The sequence below is a fragment of the Brachionichthys hirsutus genome, chromosome 11, assembly GCF_040956055.1.
Source record: "Brachionichthys hirsutus isolate HB-005 chromosome 11, CSIRO-AGI_Bhir_v1, whole genome shotgun sequence".
Classification (NCBI taxonomy): Eukaryota; Metazoa; Chordata; class Actinopteri; order Lophiiformes; family Brachionichthyidae; genus Brachionichthys; species Brachionichthys hirsutus.
The window spans coordinates 12,884,838-12,899,437 of record NC_090907.1 but is presented as its reverse complement, the minus strand read 5'-3'; the positions used below and the strand labels follow the sequence as shown (position 1 = coordinate 12,899,437).

Below are 14,600 nucleotides of genomic sequence, written 5' to 3'. Positions count from 1 at the left end.
ACGTTGACAGCGCCATTCAACTAATAAAGTATTACTGTAACTGTAACGTGTGATGTTCTCTTCATTTATTCTCACAAACAACGGAAACAAACGTATACTGACATGCATTTTATCCAATGTATTTTCTTTTTTTTAATATATACCGATATACTGCATATAATTAAAAATAATAATATCAAAAAGCACAGCCACCTTTTGAAAAGTGTTATTTTTTATTTTGTATGTTTTAACTTGGAATGGTTACTCAAAATATATATCTCTCTCTCTTCTCTCTCTGATGTGGCTACAAAATAAAAGTGTAAAATATGGTGGCATATTTTACGTGTTTTGGTGATTTATCTACAAGTATTTTACCTGGCTCTTCCACCTACGTCACGTCTGACATCACATCCGGTCTGCTTGAAAAATAAATAAATACATACAGCCGTAACTTCCTGTCCTTTCAGGCAGAGGCTCTTGTACGCACGGAGTCTGCGCATGCGCAAATTGATGTAAGAAGTTTGGGCTGAGACGCGTATGTTAGAAATGAAATGACCAACACAACGTTTAGACCCGGTATAAACAACGAATTCGGTGTAAAGGTAATACTTTCAAACTACTCCCAATAAGTCTATTCCTGTGTTTCACCGAAGAACGGTGTTCGCCATTGTTCCGGTGGACCGGCGATTCTGTTACAACTAACAACAACGCTTCGGTTGACCCGCAAAGCCCACTCCGAGTTGTTGTGACTTCTTGTTTTTGTTTCTAAATATGTCATTTTTCCTACTTTATTGTAGCCGTGACGCTAACATCGGCAGAATTTGTGAAATGAGAAACATGAGCTAACCGGACATCTAGCTAGTTGATATTGATTAGCGAAATTAAGAGCTAGCTAACATTAGCTGACCGAGTATCTCAGGTGTGATCGCAAGACTATCAGATCAGAGTACCTTTAATTGATGTGACACATATTAGACTATTCACTACGTCATAGTCAAAGGGACATTGAATTTAGGTAGCCGAGTGGTATTTAAATCTGAGTAACAACGTTGTTATGAAGAATAATCCTTTACTTGTCCCACAATGGGGATATTCTTTTCACTATGTACATTCTTTTCATACACATATAGCCCTGAACACAAACGCACAAAAGTTCTAAAAACATGCAGTGGAAAGAAAGGAGGATGAACTGAAGGGCAGCCACATGGCGGTGCCCTGAGAGAAGTTGTTTAGGATTAGTGTCTTACATTTAGATAAATGACGTTCGAGTCAAATACTTGACTGGAAGACTACTGATGCAAGATCATCACGCACACATGGGGCATGTTCCAAAAATAATGCACATACGGTACTTCCATCGCATCTTCCTCCCAGTTCAGAACTCGTTCCTGTTCCGATCACAGTAGAACGTTCTGTAGCTCCTGAGCGTCCAACCAGTGTTTATGTCAATAGCTGTCTTGCAGAATGTTTGACACTTGCTTTGTATTGCAGTAATGCAGAATTATTACTTCCAGAAGTTACCTTTCTCTTCCTGAAATATGTGGCACAAATGTGGCATAGTTAATCTTTTGGAGATGCATACATTTGATTGAAGTTTTCACATTTGACTTAAAAAATAAGGCATGAACTGTCAGGTCACAGGTGAGTTGTTTAAATAGACAGTCCCCATTAATGAAGAGCGACATCATGTGTGCTGGTCAGTTTGTGGTTGCCGGGGGCAACATATCTGTAGGTGTTTGTCTACAAAATGTGGCCCCTTTCTCCCATCCACAACGGCCTATTCTGGTCGTTCTCTTGGTTCTTTGTGTGGGTGGGTGTTTGTTAACGTGAGGTGACTTTTGGAACGGTGGACAGGTTAACCATTGTGGTTTGGGTGAAGTGATGATGATCTCTGCTAGATTTACTGTTTACACAACTGTAGTCTGATATCTTCAGCATCTGCTGTTTGTAGTTTGGGTGCGGTTTGGCTAGCAAGTATTTTGAACAGACCTCCTTGTGCTCTGGTTATTAGTAGTATAGTACGGTACTTATTTTAATATTACTACAGTGCAGTGAATGTAGATTTTTCTGTACAGCATCAATTCTTGAAATTGTCTTCGTGGTTGTCTGTACAGAAACTGATCTGGTGTCACACTGTCTTAATACAGTGAGCTGCAGCAACTCACTTCCAGTTAGTAGTGCAATGTGAATTCCGTAATGCTCCCAGAATGCAGCACAAAGACGTTCAGCAAGCAGCCATTTATTCTCCGATTGTCTTTATCAAACTAACCAGACCTGCTTTTCTCCCCGTCTGTCTGTCCCATATCCAGATTGCTGAGGAGGACTGGCCTGGTTGACCTTTGGCTGCGATGACAACAAGCTATTTCAACGCCTTCCTGATGCTCCTCTCTCTGTCCTCCTTCACTCTCTTGCTTATGTCTCTCCTTCCCAGTGGCACCCCGTCCAATCCCTTTTCTTCCTCCTCCCTTGCCCCACCTTGGCAGTCACCGTCTTGTGGCCTTGGTCAGTCCTGGGCTGTCCGCCTTCATGCTGGCCCACTTTATGATGAAGATGATGACGATGAGGAAGGCTTTGTGCACCTGGATGTGATAGCCAACAGGGTACCGACTCTGATGTTTGACCCAACACTGCAGGAAGTTCTATGTCCTAGTATTTTCCACACATAATGGAATATAAGACGGCCATAACATTTATGTACCGATTGTGAGAATGATTTATTTGATAGCACTTTGTTGTTTTTTATTTTAATTTTGAATTCACCCATCTTTCGCTATGTAAATGCCAGTCTTTCTGAAAAGCTGCCTTTCTTTGCAGAGATGACTGAAGTCTCTTTGATCAGTTTTGATTTAATCAGGGGAAAATTGCAGCTTTTCAGAACTATTACCTCAGAAAAATATATACTTCTCCTCAGTATTTTCTCCGTCCTAGGTGGCAGAGCAGACGGGCCTCTGGAACCAGGGCCAGATTGGACAGTTGGAAGGCCACTACTTGCTGTGTTCTTCCAATCCTGCGAGTGGCTCTGAGACTGGGGACGTCCTGGCAGCTAACCCTCATGTCCTGTGGCACTCCCAGGAGAGATTGCTTAGCCGCTCTAAGCGGTCAATGGCCTTCAACGATCCCTGTTACGCTAAACAGTGGCACCTGGTGAGAATCCAGGGCATTATCAATCGCTTTTCCCATCGTGCTCATTTACCTGTTGTCTTGTAGTAAGCCTTTACGGTTCTACAGGGACAGCATCCTTGCTTGGTCCATAAACCTTATCTGCATAACTCTGTCTCCTTAGTTCTTGGCCTCTTTTGCTTCATCCATGGCAAGTTTTCAGATTATTTTTCTGTCTCCTGAAAACATGGTGTTATTTGAGGCACCAGACGACACACTAAACATCATCAGTGAGATTCGATCAGCCAATATCATCTTAATCTCTGAGTTGTGAGTGTAAAGGGTGCGTGATGAAAAGTCATGAAGTCATTTGTGCAAGTGCACGACTGAAGTTAGTGACGCCTGCTAATTTCTTTCATTTCCACATGTTCTACTTTGTACTTGAAGCGTCGGCCGAGGTGACCAGTCATCACACTGCTAACCGTCGGTTTACATGGCTTCATACATGTTGTCTGAAAGTCACTGTGGATCATGCAGTTAACAGAAACACCTTGAATGCACTTGTACCAGTCTTTGTGTTCTGTTCCTTCTTTTTACATGAATTCATCCTCCTTTTGATCTTTTTCTCGTAGCACAATGACCTCAATGAGGGTATGGACATTAACATAACGGGGGTGTGGGAGCGTAACATCACAGGCCAGGGAGTTACAGTGGTTGTAGTTGATGATGGGGTAGAACACACCCACCAGGACATCCAACCCAATTACGTAAGTACGTTAAGTACCGGAGTTCTTTCTAAGATCGATTGATTGCAGATATTTCTTCCAAGGCACCAATGACTTGTGCATCTCTTTGTCATGGTGGAACCAAGAGGCATATTTTCCATCAAGATTCCAAAACTTTCACAAATCATCCCCTCCTATTACTCTGCTGATCAACCTGCTCATATATTTCCTCCTCAGAGCCCTGAGGGGAGTTACGACCTGAATTCCAACGACCCAGACCCCATGCCTCACCCCGACGTCCACAGTGAAAATCACCACGGAACGCGATGTGCTGGTGAGATCGCAGCTCTCCCCAACAACAGCTTCTGTGCTGTTGGGGTGGCCTTTGGCAGCAAGGTGGCAGGTACAGAAAATAAATGATAGTTTATGGCCAGTGTGTATGTGGAAGAGCTTCCCGCTTGTTCCTTTCTGCGCAGGGATTCGAGTCCTGGACGGCCCACTAACAGACAGCCTGGAGGCCGTAGCCTTCAACAAGCACTACCAGGTCAATGACATTTACAGCTGCAGGTAAACAAACGTGCGCTTCTGGTTCTATAGGCAGGTGCTGCTGTGACCCGGGTGGAAGTAGCATAAATGTAAAAGATTAATTGATCAGCAGCCAAAATGCAGATTGATGCAAACCAGAAGGACCAGTATTTCTTGGGCAGTTCTTTCTTCAGATTCACACCCCTGCTCAGCTCTCAGGAGGCTAACTTCTCTCCGTGTTGCCTTGATTTTTGCACCTAGCCTTCGTTTCCATGGAAGTCCATCGGCTGCTCATGCTGTTTATCCCGTAGACATGCGGATTAATGATGCTGCTGTGTAGATCAGCTGATTGATCTCGGTGATGTTTGCGGTAGGGATAGCTACACCCTCCGGTAGGGAAACCGATCTAATTGACGATATTATCTTCATCAGCAAAGGTCTCAAAGTCAGCCAGTCTCCTACTCTGCCATTTAATCACTGACAGCCCCGCCGACTTGCCCGAGCCTATGGCTCCGCCCCCTGCTGCATTGAAAGCGCCTGTTTAGCTTGGCTGGACATGTAGATGAGAAAAGACGTCACCTGTGCCATGTTAATTCTCGTTATTAGCTGTTGACTTATGAAAATGTTAAACATGCTGCACTATTCTTTGGAGAATGTTTGACTTTTAGGTGATTTTGTCCTGTAAGCTGTTACAAGTTATTTTACAATGAAATAGTCACAAAGCTGCTGCATTTGGGCATTTTGTCTTTTTGCAAGAAAGAAAACGTAAAACTCAGGACACCGTATTAGTGGTTTAGGTTGTTTTGTTAGTTTGTCCTGTAGATAGTTATTTTATTAACAACATCAAACCTTGTCATTTCCTTTTATTTGTAAAAGCAGAATACTGCTGTGCACTTTTCTTTTGGTGAGAGGCTTAAAAGAGGTCTGCAGGGTAACCTTTAAACCTGTAAATTATGTTTGTGTTCATAAAATAATATTGGATCTTTGAAAGGTGTGTGCTGTCAGCTATTAAAAACATTTGTATCGGCCAAAATCGGTATCGGCGGGTCAGGACCTTTTTTTTTTTAATTGTCATTGTCCAGAAAATTGCAATCAGTGCAGCCCTAATGAAAGATGTAAATGTGAACTAAATGAGTCAATGAGTGTGTTGCTTTTGAAATCTTGTGTTATATTGCGTTATCATGCCATATTGTGAAAGTCGTATTTGGGTTTTGACTAAGACCCTTGTCTCCTCTAGTTGGGGTCCGGACGACGATGGATTCACTGTGGATGGACCCCACCCCCTGGGCAAGGTAAGAGAAAGAGGGAAAACCTGTGCTGTTTTGTCCTGCAGAGGGCAGTGCACAAAAAAAGACCGATTACAGCGGCAGGGAGAAAAACTTTGTGTGCATTGTTCACATCCACTTCCGAACGGATCATGGGTTCTTATCCATTTCCACCTATCTGCACAGCAAGGCTTGATCCCCACATCTCAAAAACTGATAGATGAAATTTAGCCAAATGTTATACACTCCTTCTCAATGCCCTAAAGCCAAGCATCTCGTAAATGGTTTCTTGAATTTGCTCATTTCTAGTCATATTTAGCAATTTTTCCATCTGCCCATGACACATATTATGGGCTATTCATATCAGCACAAATTGTGACCTTGGTATGAAATGTAATAGTTTCCTCCTTTATCACAGCATCATTTATTTCCCCTTCACAGGCAGCGCTGCAGCACGGTGTCATTGCTGGCCGAAAAGGGTTTGGCAGCATCTTTGTGGTTGCCAGCGGCAATGGAGGGCAGTACAATGACAACTGTAACTATGACGGTTATGCTAACTCCATCTACACCATCACAATCGGTAAGAAACACAGGGTCTCTCGTGTGTCTCTGTTTGGTGCGCATACAGCAATAAAGGTTTGTGCACGTGTGTTGCAGGAGCCGTCGATGAGAGGGGCAGGATGCCCTTTTATGCGGAGGAGTGTGCATCCATGCTGGCTGTCACATTTAGCAGTGGTGGGAGCAAGCTGAGGAGCATTGTGGGTCTTCATGAAACACACACACACTCACACAGAGAAAAGGATGATGACACCAAATAATTATTTTAATTGTGAGGTACGGGTCAACTCGAAAAGAGGAAGTCAATTTCAAGTTATGCTGGAGAAAGCCTTGAAAAGATGATACCGAATTAAGGAGTAGAGCTAAGGAGGTTGTGTATTAGCCAGCGTTTTTCTGTTTGTTGGTCTGTCTGTTAGCAAGATAACACAAAAGGTTACAGATGGATCTTGGAAGACATTTTCAGGAAATGCTGGGAATGTTACCAGGAACAGATGATTCGATGTTGGTGACGATCCAGAAGAGATCCTGGATTCTGGATCACTTTGAAATTTTCGTTAACATTGCAGTCAATGGAGCTTCAAAATGCGTTTCTCAATGTCTCGGTTGATTATTGACAGATGTTTATGTAATTTGACAAACATTTTAACATTGAAAATATTTACGGATTCAAAAACCTGTTAAAAATGCACATAAACTCTGATTCACTTGGTTGGTGTATAAAGATACCAAGAACAACGTAGAACCTTTTGGTGCTGATCCAGATCACCATGTGGACGCTGTAGATCCAGTTAGGAGGGGAACGAGCTGCTTGGTGCAGGTCTGCGCTCTGAGTGCTTTTCTAGTTTCCATGCTGTTTCAAACAGCTAAACTGAGACCATGAAAGGAGGATCTGGATCAGGTTCCAGTGGAATCTGGTACAGTTAGATCAATGTGTTAAACCAGGGCAGACCAGCCGCTGCACATTGTGATGTAAATGTGTAAAAAAAAAAAAACTTACTGGCTTTGAACTCATCGGCTGAGTTCTGAAGTGAAACGCATGTATTTATGCAAGCATCCTTTTATTGTTCGCCTTAAGGACAGACTTGAAGATGTATTCATGTACATGAAGATGAATACATTTTCATGTACATGATGAATACATCTTCATGTACATGATGAATACATCTTCATGTACATGCCTTAATTCAGAAGGTGACATGTAAAACAATTAATCCACATTTCAGGTTAGATTGTGCACAAAAATGTGAGAAAGGTGGCTCCATATCAGGAAGATAAATTATTTTCATCTGAAATGATGGCTGACGATAGTGGAAGTAATGGCCCATCAAAACCACTGAGTCCTATTTGCTGCTGTTTGTGGCTGTCACCATAGCAACTCGGTTTGGACCAGTGATGTCATCGCCTGGTGGAGAAGAGCTTAGCAAGAATGGCTGTATCTAAGGAAGACCTGTTTACGCTCGGGCCGTGTTTACAGCACGGGGTCCGTTCGGCTGTCGCTGCAGTGAAGCCGTTACGTTTTTCTCATTTACACAAGGCCCCCGCTGACATGCGGCGATGCGGCGATGTGGCGTCGCGCTAGTCTCTTGGTGATGCTGTATATTTTCACCACCGAGGCAGCTCTAGATAAACATGAACATGGGCTGGCCCTGCCGGGCTCCAGAGCTTGAGCAGCTGTTGGGAAAGGGCCGCATGTCTTCCTCAAGCCTCGTCCCTTCGGTCCTGTCGGACAAGCATCGCTAATAGCTGGTATACATGGAACATATGATGCACCATCCACACGTGCTCCTCATGCCCCTCCTCACTAGAGGAACTTGACTAGACGCCACACACACACACGAGAGTATTAAATCTGTCTCACTCTTAAAGTTAATCTTCCTTTTAAATCTTCCCTTCTTTGACCTTTTTAGGTCCACAGATCTGAAACTGTTCTTCGTTATCACTCAGTGTGTATATATTGTGTTTCTTTCTTCTCTTCAAACGCTGAAGCTCTCCAGGACTCAACCCCCCCCCCCCCCCCCCTAGAGATGTCCTGATTCATAATAACCATTTCAAGCTTGATGAAGGGCTCTTTGCTGCTGCTTCGGTTACAGAACTCTCATGCTGGAGCCTCGGATAGAATGTCATTGCACACTGAACTGTGAGCGCTTGGCCTCCTCCTGTCATCAGGTGACGTCAGACTGGTCCATGCAGAAGGCAACGGGCTGCACCGAGGGCCACACCGGCACGTCCGCCGCGGCCCCCCTGGCAGCAGGAATGGTGGCCCTCATGCTGCAGGTCCGGCCCTGCCTGAGCTGGAGGGACGTCCAGCACATCATCGCCTTCACCGCCACCAAGGTACACAATGAGCGACGTGCTGTGTCGGTAGTGGGAGGCGAATCATGCAGCAATGACGTAGTGACCGCCGCCGAGGCGAGGCTGAGGTCACGTCTCCGTCATTGCAGTCGATGGAGCTTCAAAGTGTGGTCATGAATACCTCGGTTGATTATTAACCGATGTTTATGGAATTTGACGCAGTCCTGTGGGGTGGGGGTCTCTGTCTCACCACCGAATTTCATCAGGATAGGATCGAAAACATATTAAATTTGAACATTGAAACTCTGTTCGTGGATTAAAAAAATCAGTTAAAAATACATCAGCTCCGATTCACTTTTGCTTTTCATGGTTGGTGTATAAAGACACCAAGAACAATCTAGATTAGAACCTTCTGGTGCTGATCCAGATCACCATGTGGACGGTGTAGATCTAATTCTGACGGGGGAAACGAGCTGCCCGGCGAGGTCTGCGCGCTCTGAGTGCTTTTCGGGTTTCTTCTCAAATGAGAGGACGCCAGGAAGTGAATGTTGCTGCTAAGACGATGCTGCGACCCAAACCCTCTGGCTTGTGCGCGTCTTAACAGTGTGACAGCGCTGCGGACTGGATGGTGAACGGAGCCGGCTTCCATCACAGTCACCAGCACGGCTTCGGCCTGCTCAATGCGTGGAGGCTCGTCAATGCTGCCAAGGTATACGAGCAGCACTTTACATTACAGCTATGTGCTAGTTTAATGAGGACAAGCACACTATAAAGTACGGCAGAGGAGTTCTGGTGGGTGGTACTTCATAACGAGCTGCCTCATGCCAGTAATATTTTTCATTTTATACAATGATGCACCATCAAGGGAAGACATTTCTGTTCAATAATATATGAACACCATAATAATATGGCAATGACCACTTTGAAGTTGACTATTACACCTGTACTAGTAGACTATAACAACCTGCATGAATTCATTGTTATTTGTTATTAGCTCATTATGTCACCGTTTTAAGAACATCAAATTATTAGTTGACTTTGTGCTTATTGTTACCAATTGTTTTTGGCCTATTGTTAATGAGTCTATTATGCCCATTACTGCCTATTTATCACCTCCTTTATAATCAAATGATTGCTCCATAAATGCATTTATTAGCTGTAAGTGCTTCCAGTACATGCATATACACACAATGTAATTATTTATTCCTTCATTGATCTTTACCAGAGACTTAATAATTACAAGTCGCCTCCAGATGCAAACAGTTTTCTGTTCTCTCTCTCCAAGGTTTGGGAGATGGTGCCTTTCCTTGTGTCTTATCAGAGCTCAGTGATGAAGGAGGAAGTGTTCATCCATTCTTACCCCGATGAGCTCATCCATACCTGGACAGGTAACTCCTCCTTCACTCTGTGTTGGACAGCTGCTTTCTGCACACTGCTCTACACGGCGGGCGCCACCCGTCCCGCCCGCCCTCCCTCCCTCTCTTCCTCTCTGCCTGCTCCTCACTCGGCCTGCGATTCCATATTAGGTCATGTCTTCTGTGTCCACATTCGGAATAAATGTTGTCCGTTTTCCAGATTCTTCTCCTTTTTTTTGTTCTTCTTTTCTTTCCAGAATCTTTCTCTGGATTTTACAGATTCCCTCAACACATTGATCTTTTGTTCTTACGTCCCACGCCTCTCTGTTTCGTCAGCGCTCTCCTTTTTCTTCCTGTCTTTCTTCAGATAAACGTTTTCACATAAAGTCACGATGACCTCATCCTCGACGAACCCTCCCCGTCTATTCTCCCTCGATCTGTGTCAGGAGGCGCTCAGACTGTGTGTGCGTGTGCTTCTTATGCAACAGGAGTTACTTGGGTACAAGGAGAATAGTTGCAGACAGTTAACAGTACTGTATGTCAGGGCTTGATTTCAGAAGTGAATTGAATTATGTTCAACTTCTGGAATTCACTTTTGTTGTTTACTCATCACCCTGTTCTCAGACGGATCGGGTCTGGCTCCGCAGCCTTATCGACGCGCTGCCCTTTAATCTTACAATTCCAGCTTGACATGTATTTATTCAGGCCAGTGAAAACCTAAACCTACGGATTATAATTCTATATTGAAGGGAAAGCGAAAAAGAAAGAATTAAATAAATAAAATAGAATTGGTTGAACAAATATTTGTTCAGCATTCCAGTGGAACGAGTGAAATGCAAGGGAGGACAAAATGTCCCGCCAGCACTAAATCTCTCCTGTCAGTGAGGCATGCACCGAGTTCGTCGTCGTTCCAACAGCGGCCCGGATCCAGAACTGCATAGTTCTGATTATAAAACACAATAAAACACCAGGTACCGTGTCCTAATGACATCTCACATTTTCAACATGTTTATTTATTCCTATTTTATAAATGTCAACTTATTTATAATTTAAATGCAGGTATTTATTTGTAACCACAACTGGCTCTGAGACAGCAGTTCCCCCTCCTGAGCCATTTAGTCTCTGAGGTGGGACTGAGGTGGGACTGAGGTGGGACTGAGGTGGGACTGAGGTGGGACTGAGGTGGGACTGAGGTGGGACTGAGGTGGGACTGAGGTGGGACTGAGGTGGGACTGAGGTGGGACTGAGGTGGGACTGAGGTGGGACTGAGGAGGGACTGAGGTGGGACTGAGGTGGGACTGAGGTGGGACCGAGGTGGGACCGAGGTGGGACCGAGGTGGGACCGAGGAGGGACCGAGGAGGGACCGAGGAGGGACCGAGGAGGGACCGAGGAGGGACCGAGGAGGGACCGAGGAGGGACCGAGGTGGGACCGAGGAGGGACCGAGGAGGGACTGAGGAGGGACCGAGGTGGGACCGAGGTGGGATCTTCTGGGTCGTGTGGCTCCCGCTCTCCTCCCTGCCTGAGCAGGTGTGACGCGGCAGTGGAGCGCCGGACTCGACCCCACCTCAGCCAGACGGCACAGGAAATGACGCTGATCCACGATCAGCAGAATAGTCAGATTACGGTGTTTAATCTTTTATTAAGTTCATTTAGTCATAAATCATTTTAAACATTTCTGACACTGAACTTGCAGTCCTGCAGAACCAAACTTTAAGGAGGAGGGTAACGTAGCTCTGGTCCATCATCACATTCCTTCATTTCCTCTCCCCCCTCAGGTATATTTTCTTGGCCCCTCCCTTCATCCATTTCTTTTTTCTTTATTTTCTTCTACTTGCTCTCCGTCCTCTCTCTCTCTCTGTCTTTCCTTGTGGGGGGACTGTTTACATGTCTTGCTCCCGTGGTCCCTTTTCGTTCCTCCCTGCCCCGAGGGTGTGTGCAGCCCTACATGGTCATGGAGCGCCATGGCCCCATTACCAGTCATAGCCCAGGAACTACTGGGAAACGAGCAGACACGGAGAGTGGGACGCGACCGGGAGCGACTGCTCTCTTCCCTTTACTGTCTTTACTTTGTGATGAACGGTTTTGATAGATGTCTCAGTTCAAAGAGCACCTATGAATCCGATCTCCACTCTGCTTCAGTCTCCACTGCTGACCTGAGACCGTCTGGGATGGAGACCCTGGAGCATGTGGCTGTTACCCTGACGATAACCCACGCATGCCGTGGCAACCTGGAGATAGAGTTGATGTGCCCCAGCGGTATGGCATCAGTGATTGGGGCACGGCGTGCTGTCGACAGGTTCTTACGCGCGCACACACACACACACACATGCACACACACGAATCCGTGCATCCGTACTGCAGTAAAAGATGGTGACATTTTTTTAAATAAAAAGACAAGTGAGGATTGTATGATAGCTGTAAACCAGATAAACGAAGGCCAGAACGACGGGTGGTGCAGTGTGTAGCGCTGTTGCCTCAGGTTCTTGTGTTTTGCATGCAGAGACCCTTCAGGCTACCGTGAGTGGACCTTCTCCACTGTGCGCTGCTGGGGAGAGAAAGCGGAAGGCCAGTACACTCTCAAGATATCTGACCACAGTAAGACTTCCTGAACACCACGCACACACACACACGCACACGCACACACACACACGCACACACACACACTTCCCTGTGTATTCTAGGCGTTTCCTTCTAACTTTCTCACTCTGCCCCTTCTTGGTTCCTGTAGCGCAGCCCCTGTCTGAGAAGTGTGTCTCTGGCGGCGTGTTGAAGCAGCGCTCGTTGACCCTGTACGGTTCCTCCATGACCTTCAGCGAGGTCAAGGACAGACAGCGGTAACTTATTTTTGTTGGTTTAGACTCGTTCTTCATGCAAGTATATGTTTTACATGTTTATCTCCATCCCTGGCATCTCGTATTGAGCTGATCAGATCACACACTTGTAACCTGAATGACGTGGCCGCTCACTTCCTGTGCCCACTTCCTGTGCGTTGGCTAACAGGCTGGTGAAGGAGGCAATGAGTGGCAGGTACTTGGACAGCGGTTTCTCTCTGCCGTGCCCTCCAGGCCTCAACATCCCCCCAGAGATTGTCAGACCCTTCACATCCAACGGCCTGAAGGTAAACCGTGAACCACTCAGACACGACTCCGGCGCTGTGTCTCACCTCTCTGGGCCCGTATTATTGCCCCGGATCTGTTGAATAGAGGGGCAGATTGCGACTGTGTACCTTTACAAGTATTCGCTCCATGTTTGATTCTGGTCAGACATGCATGTAAAGTAAAACTGAAACTGAAATCTTCTCTTGCTCTGTCTGGAATTCAATTGTTTGTTTTTTTTAGTTAAATTAAATAGAAACTCGCCTGCGTTTAGGAAGTGAATTTAACATTTGAAAATGATTGAAGAAAAAAATTACAAAATCATGCTGGCAGCGATACGCAGAGGAGATATGGAAGCATTTGTCTAAGTTTGGATTCACCTTCTATGCCGCTTCTTTGTGCTCTCCTGCAGTTTCTACTGTTGCTGGGCTGCTTTGCTCTCTTCTGGTCCCTCTACTACACCCTGGAGGTCACCCTGGCACAGAGGAGCCCCCTCTGTCTGCACAGGGGTTGGACAGGCCAGCGGATCAGGAGGGGACGAGGAGGGAGAGGAGTGGAGGAGACCTTGTTACAGCAGGAGACCAGGGAAGAAGAGGAGCGGGACTCTGGGGTGGAGTTGCACGCAGTCTTGGACTCGGAATCCAGTGTGATCTTTGAAGTGTAGTCTTGGAGGACGACGATGGTGTGTCTCAGGTTTCTGACCTTTCCCACATCTCCCACCTCCACTCAGACCTACCTGATGATGATGAACCTCTGCAACCACATCACAGTGTGGACTCTTTGTTCCCGGACGAGTGGCCTTTCCTAAAGTCTGCGTTAGCGTCAGAACAGGCAAAGTGCAGGTGTGTTCTTGTACACCTAGCCTTCTAACAAAGGGTTAAAGTCCCACTCAGTAGCCATTTTGTGTGTGTTGCACGACTACAATTCCCACAGAGATCAGGCCTGTTTGCAGCTTGGAACAGAGAGAGGGTCCTAACGGGGTTTGATTTCCTGTTTGGAGGCTGGAAGGTTTCTGTTCCTCTGTACAGAGGCAGGGGCTGAACAGGATGCGATGTAAGGACACCTTTGAGTTCCTGTGTGTGTGCGTGTGTGTGTGTGTGTGTGTGTGTGTGTGTGTGTGTGTGTGTGTGTGTGTGTGTGTGTGTGTGTGTGTGTGTGTGTGTGTGTGTGTGTGTGTGTGTGTGTGTGTGTGTGTGTGTGTGTGTGTGTGTGTGTGTGTGTGTGTGTGTGTGTGTGTGTGTGTGTGTGTGTGCGTGTGTGTGTGCGTGCGTGTGTGTGTGCGTGTGAGTGTGAGAGAGAAGTATGCAAGGTTGTTTCTGAAAACCTGACCTCAAGCGTGATCTGAAGAACTACTGATGTATTTTAAGAATGGACTTTGTTTTTGGAGGTTATTTGATGCTATTGTTTTCATATTGGGGTTATTATTATTATCTGTGGGTAATCAACCATTGAAAAAACTTGAAGTGGGATTTTCAAGTGTGGGATTTGAAAATGTCTTTTTTATGAAATGTAATATATATTCAAATTGTGTGCCTGTTGTACAGATAAATGTACAGATTTATTGCATTTAATGATTTACACAAAGTGTTTTCAATAAATATATTTAAAAAGTTGCATTTTTTTCCAAAATATTTAAAATAGTCCTTGTAAATTTTGAAACTGTTTTGCCGTGCAAGTCACAGACAGTCTGAACAATAAAAGACTG

General features: G+C 45.4%; 1 protein-coding gene across 1 annotated transcript; it reads left to right on the top strand.

The window, feature by feature from the left end:
• Positions 1-2,327: 2,327 nt before the first annotated feature.
• On the top strand, positions 2,328-14,473 carry pcsk7 (proprotein convertase subtilisin/kexin type 7). The gene is made up of 16 exons (XM_068745863.1): positions 2,328-2,579; positions 2,908-3,123; positions 3,711-3,845; positions 4,041-4,206; positions 4,280-4,370; positions 5,566-5,620; positions 6,035-6,173; positions 6,251-6,351; positions 8,318-8,485; positions 9,048-9,152; positions 9,729-9,831; positions 11,940-12,096; positions 12,301-12,395; positions 12,529-12,634; positions 12,801-12,918; positions 13,308-14,473. Exons 1-16 carry the CDS (start codon positions 2,328-2,330, stop codon positions 13,557-13,559), a joined length of 2,259 nt encoding a protein of 752 aa, XP_068601964.1. The 3' UTR covers positions 13,560-14,473.
• Positions 14,474-14,600: the final 127 nt, after the last annotated feature.